The sequence below is a fragment of the Vombatus ursinus genome, unplaced genomic scaffold, assembly GCF_900497805.2.
Source record: "Vombatus ursinus unplaced genomic scaffold, bare-nosed wombat genome assembly UNPS02009205.1, whole genome shotgun sequence".
NCBI lineage: Eukaryota > Metazoa > Chordata > Mammalia > Diprotodontia > Vombatidae > Vombatus > Vombatus ursinus.
This window is the reverse complement of record NW_020948983.1, coordinates 42,646,764-42,670,349: the sequence shown is the minus strand read 5'-3', so window position 1 is coordinate 42,670,349 and position 23,586 is coordinate 42,646,764. Positions and strand designations below refer to the sequence as shown.

Sequence of the window (23,586 nt, the reverse complement as noted above, 5' to 3'; positions counted from 1 at the left end):
CTCAAGAGATACCACACTAAAACTTGAAAACAATCTTTGTCAACTGTTTCATTCAAGAATTTATCATTTAAAGTTTGATCAATAACTAGATATCATCTCAGATAAGCTAGTGGCAACATGAAAAATAAGAAAATTAGGAGAAAAGATGCCTTTGTTTATCACTAGTTTGCCGTGTTCTTGGCTTATTTACATTCCTTCTGTATCACCCTATTTAAATATAGCTTTGACAGCTGCTAGAAAAGTAAAGTCAGTAATTAAAGACTGTATTAAATAAATCTTGTAAATATTAAAGACTGTATTTTGAGAAGAACCTTGCTTACCCAGTATTTCTTTTGCAGGATTCCAGAGGGTACAGCAAGACAGAAACAATCTAATAAAGCAAGACCACCATTTTGTGCTGTTGTTCCACAACACACCATATTAGGAGGGACTAAAACAAATATATATGACTGATATTTCTTACCTTCCCCAGTGTGATTTGATTTTGCCATATAACCAAATGTTGATGTTGTAGGTGCCACATGTGCACTCTCCCAATAGAAGAGTGAAGAGTACAATATAATCCATTGCCCACTTATTAAGTGCCTACTATGTGTATAGCACTGTGCCACAAGAGTACTTTAAGAATGGCCTCACTGCCATAACGTGTACTGACAGGGAACAGTGACACAGTGAATTGCCCAGGGGTCATGTTTTTACAGTTGACTATCTTAGGACAGCTTGGTGTTTTTATAAAAGAATTGGAACCACTTCAGAGGTTTTTTTCTTCCTTGCTGATGGAAATTCTTTCTACCTAATCCTTTCAACATTCAAAACTGCCAAAGTAATAAAAGAAAATGTTTTGAGCTTTAAGCTATAGCCATTTACATACTTCTTCTGATTGAATACATTAGCTTATTGTACAGGTTTGGAGCAATAAAATCCGTAAAAAGCTTTTTTACAAGAAGGCAATAGTGACTGAGAATGAAATGCTAATAAAAAAGGAATTTGAAACTACCACTGTAGGGCATGTGTGTATTTTTCCCTTTATTAAATACTTGACCCTAAGCTTATACCATGTTTGATTTAGAGGACCTGGAGAAGCTTTTGTGCCAATGACAAAGACTCGACTTTCAGGTGATACATCAGAAGTTCTACTTGACTCGGTCTTTAATGTGATCCCAAACTGCACGGACTCCCGTCTCGCCGAGCTGGTCTGCAGTGGTATCATTTTCACTGCGCTCTCAGACTCAGTAGCCTTTGCTAGCCAGGAAGCATTAAAGATAATGGTACACAAACACCATGGTTATGTCCCTTCCTCCCTGCTCACCAGTTTAGGGACTTTAGCATTTAGTAACTTTAGGGGAGATATCCAATAGTTAGCATTTCATATGCTTGTTAAAGTCCTAGTATACCTTAAGAAATCCTTGCCTTTATTCCCAGAAATTAGACACCCAGGGGGCTCCCTGTCACTACACGGTAGCTGAAGAAAATTTTGAATTTTAATTTGCAAATCTTTTTCTTGTCTACAGGAAGTAGTAATGGCAGAAACATTAGTTTCCCAGTTTGTAGAAGTCAGGGAGAAATGAAAAAGCAAGACCAATTCATTGTCCAGACTGCCATGAGAAACTAGGTCATCTCAACTGATGACAGTAATGACAATCAAAAAGTTTATAGTGGTAGGTGACTTTTCTCCCCTAAACCCTCCCTATGGGGATGAAGAAACCCAATGCTAGAATATAGTTGGCTCTACGGAGAAGATTCTCTGGAATTCATTACTCTATCACCTAGAGATAGGGGGAAAATGGGAGAGAGAAGCTTTTCCTGGAAAAAGAAAGTATGAGTAGAAGAGAGACAGTAGAACCAGAAGGTCACTCATTTGTCATGCACTTCTGATGTGGACTTCACATTATCTCTTCCCTTATCCAGAGCAGCCAACTTTAGACTCATCACTTTGGGAAAGGTGAAGGGAAGAGAAAAGCAGATAAGATGAGGGGATTAGTGAGGGAGAGAGGTAAAATAGCAGGTACAAACCTAAAAGTCTTCAAGAAAGGCTCCTGAAGCCTGCTTTGAGGTTCCAGAATGTCCATGAAAATTATAGCTCAATTAGTCTTGATTCAGAAGACAATAGGGGGATTGAGTTAGTGCTGGCAAGTATGGCTTTTTGAGATCTGATTCTACCTACCCTAATCTTAGAATAGACCTCCGCCAACTCCAGGATTTCCTAGTTCCATTTCAAATTAGATTGGAATCTTGTAGTTTTATTCCTTTTGTGGGATAAAATTTAGGAGGGAAGCACTGGAGGTAGCAAATTCATCCTTTTTCTTAAAATTCTCATTTGTGTAATTGTAGTAATGGCTTATTTTTCCCTCTACATCTTTTTTTCATCTTGGTTCAATACTGGATGCTTGCGATTACAAATGTGGGCTTTTAAAGAAATGTATCCCTAAACACTAATTTCTTCCTTTTTCATTTCTTCTATATTATCAGAATTTGAAATAAAAACAGACCTGAGTTCATCTCAATCAGTCTTAACCTCATGAACCCCTTCTTCAATCTACTTGTCATCCCATCTTCTGCTTGAACACTTCCACTGATGGTGCATTACTTCACAAAATAGCCCATTCATCCTCTCACTAATTTTTCTCATCCCTCCCATCATTCTATGTCCTTTCCATGTTATTACCCCTCTACTCTTCTTTCCTAGCCTTGTTTCTACTCCTCTCATCTCTTCTTTGTCCAGATTTTCCTTCTCCCTCTCATTCCTACTTCTAGGAAAAAAATTAAATGCCATAAACAGAGCTTCAGATAGAGAATTCTCTAACCCAAGGAAATCCCTATAGGGCCTTTGCCCACCTTTACCTCTCACAAAGAATGTGTATTGACTGTATTTGGATGTTTTCCAGCCCTCTCCCAGTAAGCAGATTCTACTGGTATTACTTTTCCCTTCCTTCTTTGGACCAGAATTCAGGGTTGTGAGCCTTTTTAGATGTTGATCAGACCAATAAGACTCAACTACTGAAATTTTCTCCCTTTTAGTTTCAAGTCCTGAGAAATACTGAGAATACTGAGAAAATTACATAATACTGAGAAAACCAAAAACCTACAAATTTATTTTCATTCTTTAATAATGGAAATGGGAGGAAGGCAGTGAAAAAAAAGCACAAAATACCAGTGAGATATATGCTGCATTATAAAATTATACAAATGCAACTCATATTAACTGAATTCTGTGCACGATTAGTACAATCTGACTATTGATGCCCAAGTGCAGTTGATAACAGGAAAGATTTTCAAAACATTTTTATAGACTTTTTGATTGTCGTTGCTGTCATCAGTTAAGATGACCTAGTTTCTCATGGCAGTCTGGACAGTGAACTAAAAATAATCGAATTACGGCAATGTTTACAACATTGCAACTAGTACTCTATCAATTCTACTGATAGGGAAGGAGAAAATCTTCTCTTAGAATTCCAAATGAAGTGCCAAGGATTATAATCCCAACTTAAATCCTTTATTCATTCTGGTATACCTGTACTAGGCATCAACTGATAAAACCAAGACGAAAATTGATTATTCCGGCCAAAGAAAATTCTTTTGTTGTAATTCTCTGGACACTTAAGGGGGGGAAAAATTTCTACTTTGACTGGGCAGATAATTGGCTGCATTCTCCCATTTACCTTGGAGCTAGAAGGGGACCTGGATATTTCCAATTATGGACAATTTGTTAAACAAGTGTTGCAGACATCCACAGCAGACTCCAAGTATGTTCTTCTCTTTGTACACTTGCAACATCCCAACCAATTTTAAGTAACATTAAAAATGATAAAAACCTTTTATAATTTAGGAGAACTGGATAATCAACTAAATGTCTCATGAGTACATGCAAAAAAAGCCAGGGTCCAACCCCTTAAAGGGCTTCCACTGCAGTTGGAAAAGAAAAATATAAATCCCAACAATTGCTTTAAAAATCATTTGAGTGACTAAATACATAGCATAGCGATAGGCTATATGAAGATCTGTGTTGGGTTTAAATAAAAATGTGAAATCTGAACTGTCTTATCAGAACTTCCTTTTGGGTCCTCATAGAAGAAAATATTTTGTAGTAAATCCATTCTATAATATCACCTACTATAAGAATACTTACCTTGTTATAGTTGGTTTTGTGTAAACAGGAAGGAAAGAAAGTTTCTTCACTGTCAGTGCCCACCATTCCCTAAATTCTAAGACTTCGTGGAACTCACCGTCCTAACTGGAGAATCTGAACCCCTTTTCACTTATTCATCAATCCTGAAAAAAGACTGTAGAAATGCAAGGCTTACAGGTCATAAAGCTGTTTTGTTTGTAAACAACCAGACTGTGTTGGGAACTCCCAGTGAGGAAACCTTCTATACATTCAGATTTGTACCTACTCAGTTCTTAAAGATTTTCCTGGAGGCATGGAGAGGTTAAATGATATTCACCACCACCATCTCCACCCCACAGCTCACACAGCCAGTATGTATGTGTCTAGAGCAGTATTTGAACCCCGAATTGTCCTGACTCCAAGTTTGACTTTTTATCTATGATGCCCCATTTTCCCAAGCCCTGTCTTTATGGAATGGCTAGACCTTTTTTTTTTTTTAAAAACAATAATTCTAGGTGAAACAAACATTCCATCTGCACTCTTCTGAAAGGTGTACAGACTATATTTATTACACATCATTTTGAAGTTTCTTCATGTTAGTGATTTTCCCAAATTCACCCCATTTGGCAGCCTCTTAAGTTCTGAGTAACTAACAAGTTTTGGCTCAAAAACTCATGTTTTATGTTTATTTATTGTTTATATACTATCTATTTTGAACCGACTTGAGACATTAGAAATCCCTCTTAAGTACCTTTCACCCAAGCTGTGAATATTTGCTGCAATAAGAACATTGACATGACCACATGCACTTAGTAAATTACTTTAATTATTGTTTAAGTAGCAATAAAAACAAAAAAAAATCTTTGAAAAGCATTCTCTTTGATATCAACATAAAGGACCTCTCATTCTAATTTGGGGCCTAGTGAGTTCTTTTACTGTTTGGTATTAAATTTTTATTTGTCTCATCACTCTTGATGTGTTTTTCCCTACCTGAATCCAAGGTCTTCTGATATTGGAAGAGATAGACAGGACTCATACTAACTGCTAATCTGCAAAACAGTTTCTAAACATGCTCTTCAGAGGTTTTTTTGTGGTTTTTTTTTTAATGTTACACTTCAAATAATCATAGGTTATGTCTAAATAGTGGCAGCTAAATCCATTGAAAAGTGAAAAGTTCCATAAGTCAGTGTTGTTTTGCCTGAACACTGCAAAACTGTAGTCTTGACTCATTTTTGTGTATGTGTGTGTGTGTGTATGTGTGTGTGTGTGTTTAATGAAATAGACTGCTCTTCTGAATAAACTTCGTAGGTGTGTTTGTGTTGGCTACACTCAGCTATTGTGCTATACGGTCACACAGTTAAAATAGGCACAAGGTGTTCCTAGGTAATATGGCAAAAATAACAGTAACATTTCATGTTTTACCTGTAAGTTGCCAATTCTGCCACTGTTTAAGGATATTTTCACTTCTCTGAAAAGTGTATTTCAACTTCAAGAATAATATTAAATTTTTAAAAGTCTGCTTTGGAAAAGAGAATAACTAAATGTGTCTATGTCATTTTTAAAATAAACATATACCTTGAAGATGGTCAGCTAAAAGAGTTGTGTAAGTAAAAAAGCTTAAGGCAGAAATGATCTCTCCTAGAAATAAAACAGACTATCATGATGGATATTTTATGAAGAATTCTGACCAATATTTTGATTACATCAATAGTACAAACCGCAACTAAAATTGTCACATACTTTTGAAATACAACTTTTAAACAGAGAATTGATTCTAGAATAGTGAGCTATATTGTCATTTAATTCCTGGCCACTCGAGAGACAGTGTGGCAAATGGAAAGCGCACTGAGTTTGAAGTCAGAAGATCCAGCTTCTGATCCCAATTCCAGCTCTGCTCCTGCTTTACCACCTAGGTGACATCTGGCAAGTCATTTGACTTTCCTGAGCCTCATTTTTATCATCTACCAAATGATGGGGTTAAACTCAATGGTCTCTCAAGCCCTTGGTAGCTCTAAATCCTATGATTCTATGTCAAAGAAAAAGAATGCAATAAAACACTGCAATTCAAAGTAATTACCCACCTTTCTCTACTTCCATTTATATGGACAGGGCTATTTAAAAAAAAAAAAACAGACCATCTTAAAAGCTGGTCTCATTTAATGTGTATCTCTTCTCCATAATATGCAGATGTTTCAGCTATCAAAAAATGGTTCTAAGAGGATACCTTAAAGTGATTAAAAGTATGATTTCTATAATCATACATTTTAGATTAAAATATTTGAAGATGGTAAATCTAATTTGAAATGCAATTACAACCAAAAATCAAGATAATTTGGCACTGAACTTGAAATTGCCCTTAGGACTTTATTCCTAATATCTTACTCCTATCCAACACAGTTACGTGGAACCAATGCAAAAGGCACAGGAAACATAAGGAAAAAGCAACCTGTCTCCTTGACTAAAATATTGATTGTTTTTCTTGATGTTACAACTTGTGCTGCTCTAGAGATTATTTTATGAGATACCCTTGTACCTTTAAAGATAGCAGCTTTTGAATCATATCATTAGAGCATATGATAAAAGCAGATCCACTAAAATCTCAGTGATTATCATATCTTTATCTCCACTATATATTATCTGTACACATATACATCTCTTCAGTCTATAGCATGGAGCATTTTCAATCCTACTGCATCATTCCCTAGTGACTACTATGCTGTGATCTAGGAGCTGCTGCCAATTGCTCCCCCTCCAACCCCCCTCAATTTTTTTTTATTTTTTAACCTAAGTTACTTACTTTCCTGAACAAAATTCATAATTATTATTTATTTCTTCTCAGAGTGCAAAACCTCCACCTTTATTCATCTTTGAGTTTGGAAAGGAAAAGACCTGAATAATGGTATTGAAAGAGATTTGCCATTTGATTGTCATTTCTTTAAGGTACAATATTTTACTTTTTACAACTGCATTGCCAACCTTTCACCTAACATTTTGTTTCCACATTAGTATCATTTACATCATATATGATGTTATATTATAGGTTCATTTCATACACATTTTAAATTAGTATCATTTGACTGAAGCCCAGTCAAACTTCCTTCTACAAAAATAATAGTAATAACTCACATTGATATAGCATATTCTACTTCAAAGTCTTTTCCTCACAAAAAATCCTTTTAGTTGGTATATAAAATCTCCATTTGATAGATGATAAAACTACAATTTACCAAGGTTACATCTCTTGCTGAAGGTCACTTAAGCTAATAAGTAGCAGAATGGAGAACTGAACCCTGGCCTTCCAATTCCAAACCTAGTACACATTCCTATAGTACCATGCCACTTTTTAACACTTTGTTTATACCTCCTCATGTCATAGGCATTTATGCTAATTATATCAGAATTATCTTTGTACCTCTTATATCCTTAGTGTGTGTCTGAAGAATTGAACTGAATTAACTAACTAGATTATAAACTCCTTGAGTGCAAGGACCATGTTTTGTTCATCTGTCTTTCCTGACCTTAGTAAATAACCTTTCCTGATGCTTAGTAAATGTTTGTTGGTGTTGAATGTGAGGATTTATGAACTTCATAAAAGTAAAGAGAAGTTTAAGCACAATATGATTTGAACTAAGCTTTTCCTATGCTAGGGTTATGATGGAACTGGCAGCACAAAGCTACAAAACAAAACATCTTGACTGTCTTTATGCTCCCTGAACACCCCATACACTATAACCTATACACATTTCTAGTCTTTTAATTCCTTAAAGCTTTACAATACAGAACAGGTATACTGACTAAAAATATTGTAATGGAATATTTAGTTGGTCACTCTATAAATAAAAATGACATTTTTAAAGTAAGGAAAATTGAAATCTGTTGGTTCACATCCTAGAACAGAATTTTCCTTTTATGGCAAATTAAATGTTTTCCTGAAAATACTGAACTCAACAGCAATTTATAGTTATAATTCTTTTCCTGTAAAACTGTCTTTGCTAAGCCTAAAAGTGCAATGTTGTCTCTTGCAAAGAGACTCAAGCTAATTGTCTATTTTTCCCTAGAATGTTAGCTTATATGATATTAGCACATGCAAACGAATTTACCTTTATATGTTATTTTAATATCATTACTCTTAAGCATCTTACTTATAGATAAGAGCTTTTCATTTAAATAGATGTCTGACATTTCTATGGCCAAGGACAAAACTGATAAACTATCTTAGGTAATGGACAGAAAACTCCAGTTAAAAAACTCTTAAAGATTAGAGAAATAAACAGCTATTTTTTTCAAAATTCTCAAAATTTCAAAATATGCTACATATTAATATGCCTCCTCCATGAAGGGGTCCATGAAGTAAATTTAAAGTATTTGGAACTCTATTTTTTTCAATTAATTTATGCAACTAAAGGGTTTAGGATCAGCAACTCCAATTGGTGAATACCTTTGAAAAATGAATCAATTAAAATTATCAAGTGTGTTGGTTAAGGTACTGTATAAGATGCTATTAAAACTCAATCTGTTTGAATTTTCAAAACCAATGTCCATCATTCTCCTCCTCCTCTTCCTCCTTGTCTAGATAGAGGAGAGCAATTTTCCTTTCATCAGAAATCACTGACCTTTGGTCTACCATTCTCTGTAGCTGTACTGTTTTATCAAACATAACCTTCTCTGTGACTTGTTCACCATGAGCCTGGTTATCTTGAGCAGCAGAAACCTGAAAACTCACACTTGCTTCTCTGTCCTTTTTGCTTTCATTGTCTCTCCAGTCACCATCATCAGACGCAATGTGAACTTTTGCTTCCTTCCTTGCGGGAAAGAATATGGTAGTTTCTCGTGTGCCTCTAGCAGTGCTGGGGTTTTCTTCTCTATTAGTCAGATCCATCTGAAAAGTAAATGAAGTTTCTTTGGGCCTCAATTTAATATGTTGTATAGACTGGCTGCTCTCTGCTAACCCTTCTGGCTCAGAGATGTCACCTGAGCCAGTCAGTGTGAAAGTTTTAGAAATGGGTCCATGGAAGATGATTTCTTCAGTGGTTTGAGTTTCTGTGGGGCCTAGCTGAATGTGCCTGAAAGATCTGCTAACACTTGATGTTACTTCAGCCTCTGATACATGTCCTACAATACCTTCCTTTGGATATTCTGAGATAAACTCCTGGAAAGTATTTTTCTCATACACAAGAGCCTCTTTCTGACTTAATTTGTAATTTCTTATGGATCTGTTTGTGTCTGAGGAACCAGCTGTGTGAAAAATGCCTCCAGATTCACTAAACTCTCTATTATGAGAAATTGGTCCATGGTAAATTATCTGTTCAGGTGTCTGAAATTCTTGGGGACTAATTCTAATGCACCTGACTGGTGTACTATCTGATGACTCTTCTATATGAGAATTATTTCCTTTGAGGCTGAATTTCCTGTCAGAGTATTTTTAGGCTGCATAGCTCAGATCTTAAAACACACACTTGATTATAGTAGCTCAATGTACCCCAGCCTTAGTCTGTGGGATAATGATAGAGGGGCACTGAAAACAATCTATTAAGTATATACTTCTTTGGGGTCTAATTTAAGGAACCCCACAGAACTCTGGGGGCCTACTGACCTTTCTGTCTGAGAATGATCTCTAGTTCCTCCAAATTTACCTGCTTCAGAAATGGACCCATGTAAAATAACTCCTTGATTAGTATGAAATTGTTTGGAACCTAACAAAAATTGCCCTAAAGAGTTGCAAGTATCTTTGGAAAACTCTTCCTAAGACCTTCTGTGCCACCCAAGTCTTGAGATATAGAGAAAACACCTTTAGAAATGATTTCTTCAGCCAACTGATTTTCTTAAAGACCCAACTTAGAAAGTCTCACAGACCTACTGGTACTTTTGGAACCCACTATCTGATTAAGTTATCCTTCCACACTTACCTCTACCTCTTCTGAAGTGGGTCCTTCATAAAAGATTTGCTCCGTCCTCCGAATTTCAGTAGGGCCTATTTTAATATGCCTTACAGACTGGTTTACGTCCTCTAAGACATGTGATTGAGCAAAACCTCTTGGGCTGCTAACTTCCACAGTTGCAGAAACTGGACCTTGGCAAAAAACGTGTTCAGCGGTATAATGTTCTCCACCACCACCATCTCTGGCACTAGATGAACTGTACATTTCTTTACTGGCCCAACGCTTGGATTTAATACTGGAACCAGAAATTTCTATACCACTTTTACTATCTGGGCTTTCAGGTTCCTGGGCTTGGTGTTTTTCAAAACTATCTAGAACTGCCGACTGTAATATTTTCTCTACTTCGCTAGAGTTGTCTTTACTTAGTTGTTCCAGGTCAAACTGATTTGCATCAAGGGTTTTCGAGAGATTGACTTCAGCAACAATCGTGACTGATCCACCATCAGTGGTTTTCTCAAATTTTTTAACTGAAATATTGCCAGCATCCCCCTGACTCTCCTTAGTTAGGACAGACAGCTCCTCTCTCACACTTTCAGGGAGGCTCTCTTCCAGTTGCCCAATTGTCTCTACCAGCTGATGTTTGGGATCTTTGGAGGAGAGTTCCTTTATTGAGGTCTGGAATTCATGGGGTATTTTAATTTCTTTTTCAATGACAATGGATTCAGTATGTAATTTGTCACCTTTTGGATGTTCCTTCTGGTGACTGAAATCCACATCCTCTTCTGGAGAAAAGATTTCTGATGTACTTGAAAATTCATCTCCAGGCAAACTGTTTCTCTTTCTCCTTTTCTCTGTGCTCTGTGAAACTTCATCTTGCCAAGAATACTTGATAGTTGATTCTTCCTCAACATGAATTTGCCCATACACAGAATCTTCATCTCTGTCATAACTCCCAGAGTACTCATCTGGAGTAGAAACAAAGTATCTCTGCTCCCCTTCTGAGTCTCCTGCTTCTGTTACTTCTTCAAAGTGAGTTATGTGCTGATGAGGTTGCTTTGTCTTTTTACGTTGATTACCTGGGAAGGCAATACTTGTTTCGTCATCACCTTCCTCATCACTGTAATGCCTCTCAAAGCCTAGAGAGACATCATCTACTTCCTCTACCTCAAATGGCGTTGGAAACTCAGCCTTCTCATCAGTTACATATCCTACTGGTTCTTCAACAATCTCAACATTAACTACTTTCGCTCTCCCTTCTCTTCCTTTCAGGCCAAGATTTATTATATCTCCTATCATGCTTTCTGCCGATTTCCCTTTAATCTCTACTTCCTTAGCACCCTTGCTTAAGAGATGCTTCAGGCTATCTTCATCTGAAACATCTATCTCTTCAACCAATTTAGACTCCACAATAATCTCAGTCTTCGCCTTCCCATCACCAGGAAGTTCCCTCCTTTCCATGTAAGTGACTTTTGTATCCAGAGAAGGACCAGCAGATGTTTCCACATCAGAAGGCTGCACAAACTGCTGAAGAATACTGGAAACAATATTTTCTGCTATGGTTTTTCTTGTGGAGTCTTTGGTGGAATCAACAGCATCACTGGTATCTACCTTGAACTTCAACCCTATCTCATCTGTCCATTTAGTTTTACTATCACTGGCATCCTTTTCTTTTGATGTTTGTATATCTTTTACAGATAATTCTACTTTGTCATCTTGTGGTGTTTTTCCATGCCTTTGCCCCTCAAAGCTAACAGGTATCTGTATTTCTCTTTTTTCTCCAAATATTGTAGTTCTCTCCTTGGTTGATTCACCTCCTTTAGCCTTTCCCTTCAATTGCATACTTTCCCTCTCTCTTGCTTCCTTATCTAGTTTAGTCATTTCTTCCCATCTTAAATTTCTTTCCTCAGAAGCTTTTTCTTTAGAGTCAAACATTTTCTCCTCTTGTTTTGGTTTAGTTAGTTCCATTTTATGTTTTTTCTCCTCTGTAGATGCTCTCTCCTCTGTTTTCTTTCCCTGAAGAACACTGATTTCATGTGATTGCGTGCTTGCCGATGTACTCGTCCTTACATCTTTATGTTGTTGGCTAGGTCTTTGGGCACTTGCCGATTCTTTGGTTAAATATGTGGTGACGCTACTTCTACTTTCTGTTTTCTGTCTGTCAGGAATCACTTTCACCTGAGGTTCTGCACTTTTTAAAAGGTCACGTGTTGTAGGAAGCGTTCTGAGTTCACTACGATCTTTTGCGGTTCTTTCATATGAGGTTTCCTGTCTAAGAGTGGAAGAGGAAGAATAGCTTGGACTCAGGAAATCTTTTCTTGGAGCACTTCCAGTTCCTATTGTAGCCTGTGGTCTAAAGAATGTTGATCGATTTGCATATGGTGCTGAGATGTTTTTATTTGATGAGGTTATTTTCTCCCTGGAGAATATATTCTGTTTGTTTTCTCTTTGTAATATGGAATTGGTATACTGGCATGATGTATTCTTGACTTCTGTAGAAATTAAGCAGAAAATGCACTAAAATGATTATAGTCATAGTACTGTTTATCTTAAAAGTAATATCATACCAAAAAATCAATATAATGTTACATAAGTCAGGTTTGGTATTTCAAGGACAGAGATACACTAAGATGATCTAATTACAGAGTTTACTGAATAAGATACAAACCATGTGGATTTTTCACTTACACCAGGAGGGTATGAGAAGATGCGTTTATTTTTGGTCTGCCTAACTGAAATTTCTGGGACACTCACCTTTGTCTAACTTGGGAAAATAAGGCTACTTACTTAATTGTTCCCATAAAGTTGGCACTTTCAAGACTATAATAACCCAACCACAAAATGGCCCACAGATGCTAAGGTCTTGTGCAGTTTTATATTGAATTTGACAAATGAAGTCTTTCACAAATGTACCAATTTTGTGCAGGTTAAGTAAAGGTAAACACAGGCTTTATAGTAGAATTTCTTTGGAGTCCGCAGCTACATTCATGGGTATTCCGTAGTCACTCTCTATCTGCTTTTGTCTATCTGTATATACCCCATAGGACTGGGGAGAGGGGAGAGCAAAACAACTTGCATCCAATGCAAACACTGCCAAATCCCAGCTAATACCTCATAATAACAATACTACTGAATTGTTATAATTAAATTCAAGATTACAAATAATTTCACTATGAAAAAATGCATTTCTTCAATCATGTTCTTCTAGCATTCACTTACTCTAACAATAACAAAAATAAAACAATTGTGGGGCATAGAATCTGCATGAGGAAAAACACAACAATGCTTACCAATTGTGATAAACCTCAAACCAAGGAAAAGAAGAAATCCAGATAGGGTAAGGGTTTTTTTTTTTTTTAAAGATAAAGTGTTTTAAATGGAAATAGTTAATTCTGTTAGGAAACAATGATAAGAAACAAACCAAAAAAAAAGTGACATTTCTTGCACTTTCTCCATATGATTGAAAACCTTTTCAGTCTTGATGTCAAAAGGCATAGTTAATCTGAATAAATTAATTTAAAAGGATGTTTCTCTTGAGTTACTATGTATTCATTAATTCAACAAATATTAAGAACCTACTATGTGCAAATGCAAAAGGAAAACCAACAGATGGGACAGCTTTTATAATTTCATCAACTTTTCCTAATTGGGTACATTTTGTTTACATTCAGTTGTAGTGGGGAAAAAACAACAGTTTTTCTAATGATAGGGGTTTTAATTAAATTATTTATTATTAAATACTAATTACTACTACTAAATACTAATTACTATCCCTACCATACTAAACACTAATGATTAAGTAATCATTAAGTAGAATTATACATTTTCATATTTCTAAAAGAACCTAAGACAATTTTGATAAATTATGATAAACAGCTTAATAAGTAAATTTCCAAATGCCACAACTAAATATGCAGATGGAAATCTATTTGACAAGATCAGATCCTACCTGTTGCCAAGAGATTCTCAGTCTTGTTCTACCAGATAGTAATAGTTCAACAAAAGAATATAGCCTTATGGGAAAATCTAATTTCTTGAGGGGACATTTTGGGAAAGAGAACATATGGTAACAGAAGGATTTGGAAAATCCATCACGGGAAAGAAATGATCCAAAAGTTTAAGCCAAATTAGATAATGTTTCTGATGCAACATTGAGTAGCCTCATCTTGCTATTGAACAAATGTTGCTCACAAATAAAGTCAAGCTTTTCGATCTAATTTCAGGACACACACACACACACACACACACACACACACACACACACACCCCAGTATTTTCGATCACATGTGCCTGTGAATAGCAATACCTATCAGTAGTATCAACACTGAATGAGAACAAGTATTTTTAGTTTCAGAGGTTCCATTGGCTCCTATACTTATAATAGTCCCAAAACCCTAAAAGCTAAAAGGTAACAGTGATTGAACTGAAATAATAAATCAACTCTTCGATGTCCTCAGTTTTAATTTTATTTCATTTCATCCTGAGTGCCAAATGAGGTAATCCACAACAACAAAATGAAGCCTCATTCTCTGATGTATAACAGGATATCCCCTCTGCCTGTAGCCTCTCCCACATTTATCACATTCAAAATGTTTCACATGCTCCCTGACATAATTTTTATCTTTTTTCATAGAATTGGACTGTGTTTCATGCGTTACATATATGTTACACATATTAATGTTACTAAATATGTTACACTTTACATATGTTACATATATCAGTATTCATAAAAGTCAGTAAGCATATAGAAGCATGTCATCCATAATTCAGGTGCATCTCAAAATATGATTTAATGAAAAATTCTCTTTTTTAAATTTTGAGAGCAACTGTCCTCATCCATTCTCTTCCTGTTTCCAAACTCAGAAGATGAGGTTGCCCTCCTCTGAGTCAAGTCAAATATGTTACTCCAGTTGTACCCTTGATTCCATCATTTCTGTTTCCTCTAGAACCAATCAGTCCCTTTCTTTCATTTTCAGTTTCTCTCTCTTGTACTATCTCTTTTTCTTTTACCTACAAACAGGTTCACCTTACACCTGTCCTTTAAAAATAAATTTCCTGTATTTCTCAAGGTATATTATACAATATCCATCCCCCAATTCACCACAAAAATTCTGGAAAACATAATCTACATTTTCTGTTTCCACCACCTCACTATATACTCTACTCTTCGATTTCCAGAAATCCAGTTTCCATTCCCACCACTCTTGCTGAAATTACTTTGTCTGATATCACATTACATTCTTACTTGTCAAACCCCATGGCCTATTCTCAGACCTCACCCTCCTTGCCAATCTCCAGCATTTAAAACTATTGATTCTTGCCTTCCTGAAAATTTCCTCAGTTTCCCTAACCCTAATCTTTCCTGCTTGTCCTGCTACCTGACATGATTTTGCTGGTTCATCTTTGTCCTCCTGTATACTAATTGAAGATGTCTCCAGAAAGTTTTGTCCTTAGCCTTCTCTCTTCTCCCTAAACTCTTTTAGTGATGATCTCATTCACTTAAATTGCTTCACTTATCCTCTCTGTGAATACAACACTAAAATCTATATATCTAAGCATATTCCCAACTATCTATTGGTCACAGGATCACAGATTTGTAGCTGAAAAGAAACTTAGAGTTCATTGAATCAAACTCCTTGTTTTACAAATGGAAAAACTGAGGTATAGATAGATTAAGTGACTTGCCCAGGGTCAACCAGATAATAAGTGTAATGAGGTGATATTCGAACCCAGCTCTTCCTAGACTCTTCCTAATCTACTGCTCTACCCATTACATCATGCTGCCTTGCTCATCTCCATCAAGATGTCCTGCTGAGACACCAAACTTACTACATCCCAAACTAAATGCATCTTCCCTAAACCTTCTCCTCTCAACTTCCCTATTTCTATTGATGGCAGCACTGTCCTCCCTTCTACCAAGCCTCAGAATCTCAGTTATCTTTGACTCTTCTAATTCATTCCCCACATCTAGTCAAATGCCAAGTCTTGTCAATTCTGACTCCACAAAAGTTCTTGCATCTCCTGTCTCCCTTTCAATTCTCACTGCAACCACATTAGATGGGCCTTATCACTTCTTAGATAGACTCCAGTTGAAATCTCCAAATGGGAGTCTCAAGTATAGTCTCTACTCTATACAACCTCTCCTTCACAAAACTATCAATATAATCTTCCTAATGTACACGTCTGCCTATGTCACTCAGCTGTTTGAAAACCAGTGACTCCCTTTTACCTGCTAGATACAATGCAAACTGCTTATAGCCTAGCATTTGAGGTCCAGCTTACCAACTCCAGCCAAATTGCACCTCTGTGCACTCACACAATGACTAGCATGTGTGTTATCTCCTCCTTTTGTTATTTCTCTTTTTCTATAGGAAAGACCATAGTCGCTACTACTTCTTCCCTAAAACTACTTTTGATTTCCCTAGAGAAAAATGATTTCTCTCTCATCATAATGTCCTACAGTGCTTAGTCTAGTCTGCTTTTACCCTCAAAAATTCCACTGGATCAAAATTACTTGCATCTTCCCTACTGGATTATAAACTTTTTAGTGCTCATTTTAGCAGCATATATGTAGAATATCAACTCTTGGAAGACAAGGGTTGTATCATTTTGCATCTTTGTATATCTAACCCCTAGGACAGTACCTTGCACACAGCAGGCATTTAATATTAATATTTGTTAAATTGAAATGAATATTTTGTCTATTTCAATAGCCATCCCAATCACTTAAATTGGAAAAATCATTACTAAATAAAAAATCACATCTAAATCACATTGTATAATCACCGTTAATGTTTTCTTCTTAGTCATAGTTTTCAATAGCTTTATTGTCTTCTAGAAATTAACTGCATTGGGGATTTCTTAAGGCTTCTTAATCTTTTCCTATTTTTATCCCTGAGAGTCCCCTTATTTGAAAAATGTTTGATCTAATAAGAAGCCCAAGTCCTTAACCCTCCAGCCTATTGTACTTTGATTGTTCTTGGAATATTTTCCAAGGAGTGGTTAGGGAGGCAAATCCAGGATAATCTCAGGACCAATCACAAAAGAGTGTGATTTATGTATGTATATATTGAACTGACCCAAATAGAATTCATTATTACTAATTGCAGCTAGTGCTTACAATGGGGTTCTATGAAACTGTGAGTACTATTTCCCAAATAAGTGTCCTTATATGTCCTACAGAATCTGTTTGCCATAGATATACCTGGACGAGTTGAGAGCAAAATGTTCAAGCGATGGCTACAACCGTCTTTCCCTTTATTTTCTACCCTCACTGAAGGTGACTGAAGGAAGACGTATATAAAACATTGTACAAAACATTCTAGAAAGAGGTAAATCAAAGCATTTTGAAAAGTCTTGGCACCTAAAATTGATAAGGTTCAGTTTTTTAGATAATTTAGTTCTTAACATTTTCTTAAAGTATTTTGTATGGATCGCTCTTTTGCCTTTATGAAACTGTACCTCTATCACATTATTTATGTAAATGTCTTTACACACATGCCTTATCTTCTCTACTAGATTATAAGCTCATTGAAGGCAAGGACTGTGTCAATTTTCTTTCAATTTTGTATGCACACCCCCTCGCACATACATTTTTTTGCGGGGGTAGACAGACCTGCAAGTTCGATGACATAGGGACCTCTTAATAAGAAAACTTTTCTACTGATGCAGATGGCTACGTGCTCCATTACACATTAAGAGCATTGCTTAGGGTGCTGTAGAATTAAGTGAATTGCCCAGGAGTATACAGCACATATATGACAAAGGTAGGACCTGAACCCAAGTCTTCCTGACTCCAAGGGCAACTTTTTATGCACCACATAATGCTACAAACACTTAATACATTTTAGTTGAATTTAGTATTTTATCCATTTCAATAGCATTCCAAATTATTACTACCTAATTACAAATGAACAGTATATCATAGAAAATCCTATTAAAAAGAAAAAATGAAACTTTTGTTTTATACCTCGTGGAACATTCTGTATGTGCTCAGTCCATACTAGTATCTCCGGGTTATTTTCTCCTTCCAATAAGGCTCTGTGGAGGTAAAAATTCAATGCATCACTATAAAAACAATGAGACATGTACCATTTATTAATTCATTATTTAAGATTTGGCCAAGTGTCCAGTTCAATCATGGTTTTGCAGGGTTAATGCCTGAAAAGGTGACTCCATGAAAAGAACTGCATTCCAGGAAATCTCAGTTTTTTATTTGCATGCTTTTTTTATTCCTTTGTAACATGAGATATTAAGTCATTACTGTCTGGCTAAAGACAAGGTTTAATACTGTGGTAAGAGATTCACATTTTTAACAATCAAAATCATATTGTTAATTATAAATAATTCCAAATTTATAATGGAAAATTATTTGAAAATTTTTCTTCTTGAAAAAATGTCACTTAGAAATGCTATCAGAGGGAAGGCACTCTCTACCTCCAATCACTGCCAAGGCTTGCCAATTCTACTTCCATCATACTCTTGCACCTGTTCCTTTCTCTCCACTAACACAGTCACAACTCTAGTTCAAGCACTTATCACCTTTCACCTAGGCAGTTGCAAAAGCCTCCTAATAGTTTTCCCTGATTCTAGTCTGTTTCCTCTCCTACCTATCCTCCACAAAACTGGCAAAATAAGCTAACTAAAGCACAGGTTTGTCCATATCACTCTGGGTTCAAGAACCTTCACTGGCTCCCTATTACTTCTAGAATAAAATATAAACACCTCACTCAGTTTAGTATTTAAAGCTGCTCAAAATATGGCTCTAGGCTTAACCACACTTACTTCACATAATTCCTCTTTAGCCACTATAAGTTCCAGCCATACTGGCCACTCCCCAGATTTGGCATGTCATCATTAGCTTTTGTGCTTTCCCAGAGGCTGTCCTTCCTGCCTGTAATGTACGCCCCCTTCATTCCTACTTCTTATAATCCTTACCTTCCTACAAGTTTCACCTTAGATACTACCTGTGAAAAGCCTTCCTTGCCTCTTTTCCTTGAATTGTCAATGCTCACTCTTTCCTTTAGCCTGTTTTTAATTTAACCTTTTACATGGTGTATTCCTCAGGAAAATAAAAACTCCAAGAGGAAGAGGAGGAGGAGGAAAAGGAAGAGCAGAAGAAACAAAGAAAAAAAGAAATGAAGGGGAAGAAAGAAGGAAATGAGGAGGAAAGAAAGAGAAAGAAAGAAAGAAAGAAAGAAAGAAAGAAAGAAAGAAAGAAAGAAAGAGAAAGAAAGGAAAGAAGATGACAACCTTGGATATATATTACACCAGAACTCAGATTAGACGTGTGTGTGTGTGTGTGTGTGTGTGTATCTCAGAGTTTAAGAGATCTTTGGCCAGAAAAGAGATAAGTTTAAATAAATTCATTTCTTTGAGTCACATTTATATTTCTGTTACCAATTTATTCTAATATCATTTATTAAGTAGATACTATATTCAGAGTATCAAATTAGGCTCTGGTGAGGTACAAAGAAAGAATTCTTGCCCTGACACATCTTACAGTTTAGTAAAAGAATAGGAAATATGCAAAAATTAACCAATATAACACATAAGTGCATAAGACAGCTACAAACCAAGTATAATTTAAGGTCTGAGGGAGGAAGAATTATCTTTGACTAGAGGGACAAAGAAAAGTTTTGTGGATGTTGTAGCATTTGAATTGCAATTGAAAAGATATATTTGTTTAGACTGAGGTCTCTTTGGTTTATTAAAGTATTACTCCCTATCAGTGAGAGATAATGTTGGTGAATTTCACAAATACCTGTGAATTATGTATCTTTCATTTCCCATGGAGACTCAACCAGCTTCAGTCAATATTTTTAATATCTTCATAATTGTGCAAAGGATTATACTTGACAACAAAACAATTACCTAATAAAACTACTAAAGCTGTTCCTTATTTACAGAAAGGGTGAGTGTGTGTGTGTGTGAGATGTGTGTATGTGTAAGGGATATCTGGATCTGTGATTTCATTGGTATTTTGCATTCTGAAATCTCCCTCTGCTGATGCAGATAAGAAACTTATCTGTAATTTGCAGTGTCAGAGATTTGCCTCCTGCACTGAGATTAGTGTCTGTGGTTAGTGAGCTAGCATGTGTCAGAGCAGGCCTTGAACCAAGGTTTTCTGACTCCAAGACTAGCCCTCTATCAGCTTTAGTACATTGCCTTTCCTAAGAAATTAGCCCTAAATTTATATTTAGTTTTATTATATTCAAGACTCTATAAAGTCATCTTTTTTTTTTCTTTTCAGAAACTCCCTATCTTATACAGGCAGGAAGTGCAGACCTGGTCCCGCTCTGAAAAGTGCTGGAGTTTTGACTTGCTCCATTTTCTAACCTGGGTTGGTTTGTTTCCTTTTAAATTTTTATCATGGCATTGAGAAAGAAATGTTATTACATTTAAGTCAATCACATGCACAACTATAAATCAATCAATATACATTTATTATTCTTCTACTATGTGTCAGGCACTATGCTAAGTCCTAAGGACACAAAAAGAGGCTAAGGACAGTTTCTTCCCTCAAGGAGCTTACAATTTAACGAGGGAGACAACATGCAAACAAACATATACAAAACATCTAGGTGGCATACTGGATAGAATGCCAGCCTCAAACACTTAATAGTCCATGGACAAGTCACTTAACTCTGGTTGCCTCAGTTTCTTCATCTGTAAAATGAGCTAGATAAGGAAATGGCAAAGAACTCCAGTATCTTTGCCAAGAAAATCTCAAATGGGATCAAGAAGAGTCGGACATGAATGAAAAATAACTGCAAAAAAAAAAAAAACTATGGACAGGATAAATAGGGGATAATTAACAGAAGGAAGGCACTAGAGTTAAGTGGCGTTGGGAAAGACTTTCTATAAAAGGTGAGATTTTAGTTGGAACTTAAAGGAAGGTGGCAGCTAGGTGGCCCAGTGGATAGAGTGCTAAGCCTGGAATCAGGAAGACTCATCTTTCTGAGTTCAAATTTGGCCTCAGACACTGACTAGCTGTGTGACCCTAGGCAAGTCATTTAACCTTAACTGCCTCAGTTCCCTCATCTGAGAAGGAAATGGCAAACCACTCCAGTATCTTTCCCAAGAAAATCCCCTACAGTCAGTATTGGCATGTTATGATTCATGAGGTCATGAAGAGTCAAAGACAACTGAACGACTGAATATAAAAGGAAGGTCGGGAGGTCAGTAGTTGGAGCAGAGGAGGGAGAACATTCTAGGCATGGGGGACAACCAGAGAGAATTCCCTGGTGGAAAAATGGAGTATCTTGTTTGTGGAACGGCCAGGAAATAAGTGTCACTGGACAGAAGAGTACATGTCAGGGATTAAGATGTTAAGAAGACTGGAAAGATAAGAGGGGGCCAGGTTATAAAAGGCTTTGAATTCCAGAAAAGGCATTTTGTATTTGATCCCGGAGGCCATAGGAAGCCACTTAATTTTATTGAGTGAAGCGGGGTAGGGATACCACTGGACCTGTATTTTAGGAAAATCACTTTAGTGGCTGTGTGGAGGATGGATTGGAGTAGGGAGAGACTTGGGTAGATAGATTCAGGATGACTTCTAGGTTGCAAGCCTGAGGGACTGGGAGAATGGTGTTGTCCTCTATAAGAACAGGGAAATTAGAAGGCAGGATGAGTGGGTGGGGAAGGTTTAGGGGAAAAGATAATGAGTTCTATTTTGGACATATTGAGTTTGAGATGTCTAAAAAGAAGTCAGAGATTCAAGATTGGAAGTCACAGAGAGACTGGGGCAACAAAGGTAGATTTGAGAATTAGCAGCATAGAGATGGTAATTAAACCCATGGGAGCTGACGAGATCATCAAATGAAGTAGGGAAAAGAGAAGACACTGAACAGAAGAACCCTTAGGGACTCCTGTGGTTAGGGAGCATGATCTGGAGGATCCTCAAAGGAGATAGATAAAGAGCAGTCAGACAGGTAAGAGGAAAACCAGGAGAGAGTAGTATCCCACAAACCTAGAGAGAAGAGAGTACTAAGCTGTAATCAACACAAATTACGTAATAGTCTTATTTTAGATTCTCTCACAATAAAAAATGGCTACTTTGGACAAAAACATAAACCATATTAGATCCCATCTGGGTAATTATGTTTAGTTCTGGGAATCATGCTCTAGGAATAGCATTTGTACATTCATGGTCCCAAGGAAGGCAGCCCGAATATTGAAGCATTAAAAGACTATGCTATATGAAGAATAGGTGAAGGAACAAGGGCTGATTAACCTTGAGCAAACCGGCAAGGAACATGGTAACTATCTTATGAATTTGAAAGGAGTATTGATACAATCCCAAAGGATCAGAGGCCCTTCCTGGGCAAGGGCTAGAGTGCAGACCAGGTCAGTGACCACACCTCTCCCCAAATCACACCACCGTGGAAGCACCAAAAACTTCCAAACCCCAAGAACTAGCTCTGAAAACAGCAGTGTGAAAGAGCTTGAAGCTTGAGATAATGCCCCTCCACCCTCCATGCCAAGAACAGAGCCCAGCTTTAAATAAAGTTCAAAATTAAGAAATAGCATGGAAAAATAAGCAAACAATTAAAAAAGAACCTGACCATTAAAGAGCTACTATGAAAACTCAGAAGACAATGAAGTCAAAACAGTTACAAGGAAAGCCTCAAAGAAAATTTGAACTGGACACAAACCCAACAAGAATCAAAAAGTGTTAGAGGAAAAATTAGGTAAAGAAATGAGACCAAAGGAAGAAAATTATGAAAAGATAATTAACAGATTGGTTAAGGAGGTACAAAAAAATACCAAAGAAAATAACACCTTAAAAAACAGAATTGGCCAAATTTTAAAAAGTTACAAAAGTAACTGAAGAAAGATTTCACTGAAGAAAGCAATTCCTTAAAAATTAGAATTGAGCAAATGGAAGCTAAAGACTTCATGAGACATCATGAAACAAAACAAAGTCAAAAGAATGAAAAAAATAGAAGAAAATGTGAAATATCTCATCAGAAAAACAACTGGCCTAGAAAGCAAACTGAGGAGAGATAATTTAACAATTATTGGACTACTTAAAAGCTATAACCAAAGAAAGCACCTATACATCATGTTTCAAGAAATTATCAAGGAGAATTACCCCAATATCCTAGAACCAGAGGGCAAAATAGAAATTGAGAAAATCCACTAATCACCACTGAAAGAGATCCCAAAACAAAAACTCCTAGGAATATTTACAGCCAAATTCTAAAGCTCCCAGGTAAAAGAGAAAATACTTCAAGTAGCCAGAAAGAAACCATTCAACTATGTGGAGGCATAATCAGGATCACACAAGATTTAAGGGAATGAAGAGCTTGAAATATGATATTCCAGAAGGCAAAACAGTTGGGATTACAACCAACAATAACCTACCCAAAACAAGTGAGTATAATCTTTCAAGGGAAAAAATGGATATTTAATGAGATAGAAGACTTTCAAGCATTCCCGATGAAAAGACCAGAGTTGAATAGAAAATCTGACTTTCAAATACAAGATTCAAGAGAAGCATAAAAAGGAAAATATGAAGGAGAAATCATAAAAGACTCAATAAGGCTAAACTGTTCACCTTTCTATATGGGAAGATGACACATGTAACTTCTAAGCACTTTA

At 36.4% G+C, this 23,586-nt stretch overlaps 2 protein-coding genes across 2 annotated transcripts in view; one reads left to right on the top strand and one right to left on the bottom strand.

The window, feature by feature from the left end:
- Positions 1-996, top strand: part of TTC23 (tetratricopeptide repeat domain 23) — a 103,550-nt gene extending 102,554 nt beyond the window's left edge. The window contains 1 exon segment of the mRNA XM_027852023.1: positions 339-996. Coding sequence (XP_027707824.1) covers positions 339-453 — 115 coding nt within the window. The 3' untranslated portion in view covers positions 454-996.
- Positions 997-4,649: 3,653 nt separating this feature from the next.
- SYNM (synemin) overlaps positions 4,650-23,586 on the bottom strand; it is a 43,944-nt gene continuing 25,007 nt past the window's right edge. Inside the window, exons 3-5 of the mRNA XM_027851653.1 lie at positions 17,951-18,021; positions 10,012-12,473; positions 4,650-8,984 (exon numbers count right to left, since the gene is read on the bottom strand). Coding sequence (XP_027707454.1) covers positions 8,631-8,984; positions 10,012-12,473; positions 17,951-18,021 — 2,887 coding nt within the window. The 3' untranslated portion in view covers positions 4,650-8,630. The remainder of the gene's footprint in view (positions 8,985-10,011; positions 12,474-17,950; positions 18,022-23,586) is intronic.